We start from the raw sequence: 7,660 nt of genomic DNA on the forward strand, positions 1-7,660 counted from the left end.
AATGAAGGCAGTTGAGAGTGAAAGTGGACTTATTTGGGACTCTTTGGTTTGTTTGGGTTTTTTTTATTAAGAATGAGAAATTGGAAGTACTTTTGATGGTTGTGTGTTTTACCGAGGAGAATGGGAGAGATGGATTTGGGTTCGTTGAAGTGAAAGCAACAAAGGAAAAGAATTTGTTTGAATCAAGTGCAACTTGAGCTTGTTATAGCTTGAGCTTGGTTTGATTCAATTATGCATGATAATTTGTTTGAACCAAGCAGAGAAAATGATGAAAAAGGAGAGTTTGAAACCATTGATTATAATAATAAAAATATTACAACCTGAAGTATCGAAAGGCTCCAAATAAGTGTAAGCTTTCCTACTCTGTATCTAATTTATTTGATCCAAATTCCAAATCACAATCAGGACTACCAAGCCTAAAAATAAGTTCTACTTCAGCACAGCATGCTTGTACCCACTTTATGATCGACCAAGAAAAACTCAGGGCAATGCAACGGCTTCACATTAGAGCTCTGGAACAATAAAGGTTTACCCCAGAGACTCTGCACCTTTAAATTCAGTATCGGCAAGTTGCAAGACCCTGCTCTGCTTTGCTCTCCTTTCACCAATGAAGGTACAAATCATGACTTTTGGAGTGGGCCTTTCAAGGAAGCCAAGTTGCAATATCCTGCTCTGCTTTGCTACATGAAAATTTAAGTTGCAAGATATATCATTTCACAAACCCTATCACACATCGCCTGGTGCATCCTTGGGATTATAACATTATGAAGGTAAGACCGCCTGACTTAATAAGGTCTAATCAACAATATATGGAGGCTTGCTCCTACCGCCTCATATCAATTTAATTTGTTTTTGCTGCAGCAGGATTCCGGCCAAACTGGACAATTATTGGTTTGCCTTTGAACACATATCCATTTACGAGGTTCTGCAAGGAAGGAGAATCCAATTGAATACTACATGAGAAGTCCATCACTGCTACCGAAGATAACAAAGAATTGATAGACCTAAAATAAAGCAGTAATCACTGGGAGTAACTACTCCCGTGAGAAATTAAGAACTAAACATGCATAGCTTGTGTACTAAGAATTACCTCTTAGAAGATGGTTAAAGTCGCTTGCTAATAAGACTAAACACTTGCTAATGAAGGTTTGTGATTTGCACAAATTTTACAAGTTAATAATTATTGTATAGTAGAAATACAAACAGGAGAGTCTCAAGAACGTTTTTCTGAGCTTCAAAGATGTGTTTAACTTTACTAACTTTGTCACAAGAAAAAGATTTACTGTGAAAGGGGACCAGGTCAGCAGGTTAGGCAAAAGAAACATAATGTTGAGATGATAACTTCTAAAGAAGAGAGTTAATTCATCCTGCCTCACTTTTTTATGTTATTGTTTACTACCAAGTTATTTCTAGCTGGTCTGATAAGTATCTAATTTTGTTCACACTGGTTTCAACTTCAGTCTGTTCTTTTAAACATTGAGGACAACTGATACTGCTGAGCAGGCTATGCGTCTACTATTACAAGATAAACAAAGTGGACAAACTTCCTTGTAACAGGAAAACAAAAAACCCAAGATAAACATACCAAAGCATGATGGGCAAGTTCAACTGATGGAAATGTCACAAACGCTTGACCCCTCATCCTTCCCTCCTGAAATCAAAAGATCACTTTCAGCTTCACAATTAGGTAATCACAGCATCTTTTTATTCGCATGCAAGTGAAACACTCTGAACGGCAAGATATTTTATCAACAAAAAGTTCGGCAATAAAGTTGGGAGAAGAAATTTAAATAAGCCAGTGCACATTAGAAATAATGCTACAGAGAACAATCCAGAAGTAAGGTAACCTGCATTAGCTTCACGTTAAGACCGGATGCAGCAGCATCAATGCTTCCAAATAATGATCCTACATTACAACAACATTTAATCAGCCAAAATCATTTTGCTAATACCAACAAGGAACAAAGTAAAGAGGCTTTAAACTCCAAGTACTTAAAAAGAGCAGTTTTAACTGGAAAAGTTATAAAGTTAACTATTATCTTCTTTTCCCATTTTATCATGGGCATTGAGTGCTCAAGGTTACTATTTGTGTAATAAATCCACTTAGTCTCACCAAATATGAAGTAGAAATCTTCAGGAACAACATCCTTTGCCAAGTTCTTTATATACAACACAGAAGCAGGATTACCAGCTGTATAGTTCTGCACAAACCAAGAGTCCCAGTTCAGTTTATGTTTTCTCAGATGCACATATACGAAAAGGTTTCATACTTCAAGAGATGAGTAAAAGGAAACTAGGTTCATTGCATATTTGATTTAATCTACAATCTAAAAGCATCTGCTGAGATAAAGATCCAATACCTTAAACATTGGAAGTGATAAGATTTCTTCTGGAGGCAATTTTCCCTTTTCCAACTCGTCAGCAGAAGCAAATTGTTTAGCACCTAAGCCCTCCTCATTCGGTTCCTCTAAAATCTGTTTATGGTCATCATCAGCACCATCATCTTTCTGCTCATATGGAATGTGTTTGGGGGCAATTTTGATCTGTGAAAACACCGAGAAGACCGTCAAACTTCAGAGAGTAAAGCTTACCCTAAAATAGTCCCATTAGATAATAGTATGACCTGTAGTAAAGGGTTCTTCTTTTTAATCAATGGGATTTCTTTTGGGATCAAGGTGGCAGGTTTCACTCCAACAGCTTCATGAGCTACACTTTTATCAATTGCAGGGCCTACAATAACTTCTCGCCTTGCACGCTTCCTTGCAGATTTTGGCACACCTTTGTCATTGACCTCCTACAAACATGTTAGTCAACAAACAATCAACAACTACGGAATTCATAAATATGGTTAGATCTATGTTATTGATTTTCAGCATTTTATTTTAGCAGCAGTATCTTGCCTCATCCGAAGACTCCATTTCAGATTCACTAGAAGATGCATCTTCCAAATGAGGCTGAGCAAGTGTGGAAGCAGGAGGTGGGGGTGGTTGTTGTGGTGCAGGTACTGGGGGTGGCAGAGGTGGTGTGGGCAAAGCCATACGAAATGGAGCTGGAATATTCATTTTATTCATTAGGTGCAACACCTGAAATTGAGATACTGTGTTGGTAAGGGACATATCTCCAACTATGCTTACAAGAACCTAAAAGGAAAGATTATGATATATTTAAGTAGGTTTACAATAAAGTGAAACAAAGAAAAACCTGAGTATAGAAGCGGGGAACAGCAATAAGTGCATTGACAATATTAGTCAAAATATTTCCATCTGGTGGAGGGTAAGCATATCTGCACCACAAATATGCATAAGCTTTTGTTCATATCTGACATGTTCATTGCACTTAGAAAGAAAGCAGGGTACTCTATTCAAACTATAAAATCATTATTGAATAAATCCTTATCCACTGGTGGCAAAAAAAAAACCCAACTTTATGCCAATAACTGAATACGGTGTGTGCATAATACTTGACATTATATTAGGACCTTTATATTTCAAGCATCTGCTGATAAAGAGTAGAAGGAAACTTAAAAGGATAGGAAGAAAGACTCACTCAAGGTGAGGAGGAAATGGATAGTCTACACCAAGTCTAGGAGCAATTGGTTCACTAGCAGGTATTGATCCCGATCTTGAACCTAGATTCGGGTCTCTGGTCGAGTTGGCATCTTTCAGCAAAGATGCAGATTGTGAAAAATCCTTTCCAAGCTGAACTCCAGTTTGTTGAGGTTTATTATGTTCAGCTGGCTTGCTAGCTCTCTCCACTAACAAGACTTTACCAAGAAACCTCAGGCTGGGACACCAAATAAATAGGATAGTCAGATACTGGTTTCTGATGTTGTATGGATATCAACAAATAAAAACATAATTAATACACAAATCATGAAATATAACTATAATAGTCAGATACTGGTTTCTGATGTTGTATCGATATCAACAAATAAAAACATATTTAATACACAAATCATGAAATATAACTATAATACAGGGGTTCCCATCTAATGCCAGTGAGAGATAACTCAAATGTTTGATAAACCAAGTGCCTAACATGGGAGAACAAACAAAAGCAAGATATTTACCCATTTAATTGACGATGCGCTTGAGAAGCCAATGCTTCATTTTTGAAATCCAAAAATGCACAGTTTCTCAACCTATTTAACCAAATAAGGAAAAATGATTATGCATAATAAAAACAAAGATATACAAGGCCTTGGAAACTAATTTCAAATTGAATAAAATTTATAAAGGAACCATCAAAAGTTTAAAATTCATTTACTTTCCACTAGAGCAAGGTCGAACAGATGACGCGCCGTAGTGAGAGAAAAGCCGCAAGAGGGTTTCGGGAGGAATGGCCTCGGGAAGATGCCGAATCCAAAGGGTAGCCACAGAATCCGCTCCTAGAGGGTTTGACGTTGCTCCTTCAACACCTTGATATCCAAATTGCTGTATTTGAGGACTGCTAAAAGGCTGTGACGATAGAATAGCAGCCATTAAAGCATCACAGTACCTTATTTCGTTTCCTAAAAATAATAATAAAATCCAAAGATTACACCTTATCAGAAAACAAAGCCATTGAAATGTAGAGGACTAAAAGAAATTAACACACCTAATTTCTTGAATTGAATTTTGACCAAAATCCATAATATAGTAAAAGGACTCCAAACTTAGAAATGAAAAATAACAACAACAACAAAACACTGCCAGCATGGAAACATAAAACCATACAAAATTAACAAGAAATACAGTTCTTACAATCAAATTTTTGTCAGAAAAAAAAAAGAGAACTTTTCAGAAACCCAAATGTGATTTCTTTGTTTCCGTATATATATTTCCCATTATAAGGTAAAATAAAAATTGCACCTTTGAGTTTTGGGTATTAATTTGCTTGCTTGTTCTTTTTCTGAAAAAATTTCGTCTCCAGGGAGGGTTCTAAAAGAAGAATTGATGGGTTTATGAGGATGGATCTAATATAATGATATATGGGGGCTTTGGGGTTTTATAATGGGCTTTTGAGACCCAAATTTTCTGGTTTGTTAGTGATGTCTGGGCTTTTCTTTCTGGTTCTAATAATGTCTGGGCTTTGTTTTCAGTTGATGAACACCATTTTATAAATCTTGATTTTATAAAACCATATCAAGTTTTCTAAACTATTAGTGGGTTTACGTTTCGGTCATTTAATAAGTTACTGAACTATTAAAATCATTGTTATATGACCTTCTTCGTTTACATTGCTTGCATCAATCAAAAGTTTTTTTTCTCTTTCTTTTTAACGGTTTAGTTTTTCATGAAACAACTTTGAACATCACGGATTTGTGAAGCAAAATCCAAACAAATTTCTTCTCCGATCTCTAACATAGACCGCCAGATTGATTTTGATCTAAGGTATGTTCTTCTACTTGTTAATGGATACTGATCCATAGTACCAATCACCAAATCGTTACTTGAAGCTCACTAGCTGGGCTTTAGAAAAACTCAATGACTCAAACAAAAAATTTTAAATAATTCAATAATCATTTTATAACTTTTTAAAGTTGAGTGATCAAAACATAAAATTACGAATAGTTTAGTGACCTTAGGTGTAGTTAACCATTTTCAATATTTATTTTAACGATGAAATTAGAGTTATATTGAAATTAATAATTGAAAATTTAGGGATATTTTAAAACATTTTATTGGTAGTAACATAGAAAAATATGAAATAGAATGAAAAGGATGTATTTGATGGTATGATTAAGTGGAAGATCCTTTACTCTCAAATTTGGTAAGGATTTAATTATTTAATTAAGTTGACATAATGCTTGCATATGCAGATTTATTTCTACTCCTTTCTTTGATGAGTATGAAGCTGACTCCACTTCATTTTGTTTTCCTAAGAAATAAAAGGATAATAAACTTTGGACATTAGTTGAACAACAAAAACACATAGGTTTCACCATTGTCTCTTATTGTCTCTCTTTGAATATAATTAAGTAATGAAATAAAAAGGGTGTTCACTTTGTTTATTATTATTAGGTTTTAATTGAGGTGTTATATATATGAGATAAACAAAATGGGTGTAGTTACTAGTGATTGGCATGAATTCAGTTGGGATAAGAAGTTGGAGACCCCACTTTGTCTTTTAAAAAGGAAAAAGAAATGCTTTAAATACAACAAGGTAGCTAGTGATTGTGAAGTTGATATTTGGGACATTGGGATTCATCACTCTCACTCTCCTTATCTTAAACTCTCCATTCAATTATTACAGAATCATTTGTCGAATTCCCCAATTAAAAGCAAGCTGTCTGGTTTTATCGAGGCCTTCAAACAGCAGCAATCATATTTTCCATTCACCAATTATTTTGCCCAAACCTTGGATATCTCTAATTATTGCCTTCTAAATTATTGTCATGAATCTTCAAGATTCACAATCAACTTGTATAATTACAAACATTATGTAATTCTAAATCTGCCAACTCCATATCCACTATTTTATTTTTTTCTATTAAAACATTTTGTATTCAGTAATCAATAAGAAGCCCTCATGATCCCCTTAAGGGATGAGGGACTAAATCTGGAGAATCTACTCCATAAGCCCCTCGTTAGCAAGGGCGAATACAAGAGAATAATAAGCAGGGGCATGAGCACTAGTCCCCCAAAATTAAAAACTTGTAATTCAATTTAGTCTCTTCAATAATGATAAAATCATAATTTAACATATGATAAAATCTATATTTGACATATCAAAAATTTGTAATTCAATTTTGCTCTCCAATTTTTTTTTCTATATTCACCCTTACTCGTTAGGGCAAGAGCACCCAGAAAATACAATACCGTATGTGTGATGCTTAACACGTCAACAAATGAATCACAAATTTGGTTTAACCGTTTTTACTAATCATTGGATAATTTTTTAAAGTTAAAGTTACAATCATAATTATCGTATATCTGTATAAAAAAAAATCAAAATCAATTAAATACAATACACCAATAAAAGTATAATTATAATCAATACATCCTTATAACTATAGCTAGAAACAATCGTTACAATACACAAATGAAAAAACAGGAATAAATAATTGTCATCTTAATCATAAACAATTGCATCTTAATTCCTTAAGATTTATGAGCATAGCAAGTCTTCTGGGGAGTAATCACAGACAAAGACAGATATGTCACGTATAGTTGGATCATATATATGTTACTTTCCACTACAGTTTTATCATTGGTTAGTTAATTTGATGGTTAGGACAGTTTGATTTTAATTAGTGGAGAAGAGATTGATTAGCTTACAAAGAAAAGTCCACTGTAGAACTTTCTCCAACCCAACACAATATATAAAGGAAAAAAAAAAAAAACCTCTAAAAGTCCATTATCTTGACTTTCTTTTTTATGTACCCAAACTCACCTTAATTAATAAGTGATTAAAAAAAAGTAAATATGGGATTAAAAAATCTTATCATTTTCAAGCTGACATGTGAGTGAATAAATGAACATTGCCTTAAAAACCTTACTGCTTACTCATCTTTATATATATTATTATTAATTAATATAAATCTGATCTCCTTATCTGTCTCATTGCCAGCCAACTGTTTCAAAATCTGAAACAGTGGCTCATCTCTAACTTTATTACAATACTATTTTCTTTTCTTTTTTTTTTACAAATAAATATACTATCATTTCATCGTTTTAAA

The 7,660-nt window shown here is 33.9% G+C and overlaps 1 protein-coding gene across 3 annotated transcripts; it reads right to left on the minus strand.

Moving 5' to 3' along the window:
• Positions 1 to 266: 266 nt before the first annotated feature.
• LOC108470622 (U11/U12 small nuclear ribonucleoprotein 65 kDa protein) lies at positions 267 to 4,950 on the minus strand. 3 transcript variants are annotated; one of them, XM_017771983.2, is made up of 12 exons: positions 4,851 to 4,950; positions 4,267 to 4,510; positions 4,070 to 4,141; positions 3,547 to 3,783; positions 3,202 to 3,283; positions 2,901 to 3,083; positions 2,624 to 2,794; positions 2,361 to 2,543; positions 2,114 to 2,201; positions 1,848 to 1,906; positions 1,586 to 1,651; positions 267 to 925 (listed from the first exon to the last, which is right to left on the minus strand). In XM_017771983.2, the coding sequence occupies exons 2-12, from the start codon at positions 4,479 to 4,481 to the stop codon at positions 842 to 844; spliced, it is 1,440 nt and encodes a 479-aa protein (XP_017627472.1). In that variant the 5' UTR covers positions 4,482 to 4,510; positions 4,851 to 4,950; the 3' UTR covers positions 267 to 841. The 3 variants fall into 3 exon arrangements, with proteins under 3 accessions (XP_017627472.1, XP_017627473.1, XP_017627474.1); XM_017771984.2 differs by having other exon boundaries at positions 4,743 to 4,890; XM_017771985.2 differs by lacking the exon at positions 4,851 to 4,950 and adding an exon at positions 4,597 to 4,833.
• Between the last annotated feature and the right edge of the window lie 2,710 nt (positions 4,951 to 7,660).

The sequence above is a fragment of the Gossypium arboreum genome, chromosome 11 (assembly GCF_025698485.1).
Source record: "Gossypium arboreum isolate Shixiya-1 chromosome 11, ASM2569848v2, whole genome shotgun sequence".
Lineage (NCBI taxonomy): Eukaryota > Viridiplantae > Streptophyta > Magnoliopsida > Malvales > Malvaceae > Gossypium > Gossypium arboreum.

Coding starts and splice junctions, on each gene's coding strand:
- LOC108470622 (XM_017771983.2), bottom strand. CDS start 4,481: ATGGCTGCTATTCTATCGTCACAGCCTTTTAGCAGTCCTCAAATACAG. Junction 1,652..1,847: donor TTAACGTGAAGCTAATGCAG/GTTACCTTACTT, acceptor TTTTGATTTCAG/GAGGGAAGGATGAGGGGTCA. Junction 926..1,585: donor AACTTGCCCATCATGCTTTG/GTATGTTTATCT, acceptor CCTTCCTTGCAG/AACCTCGTAAATGGATATGT.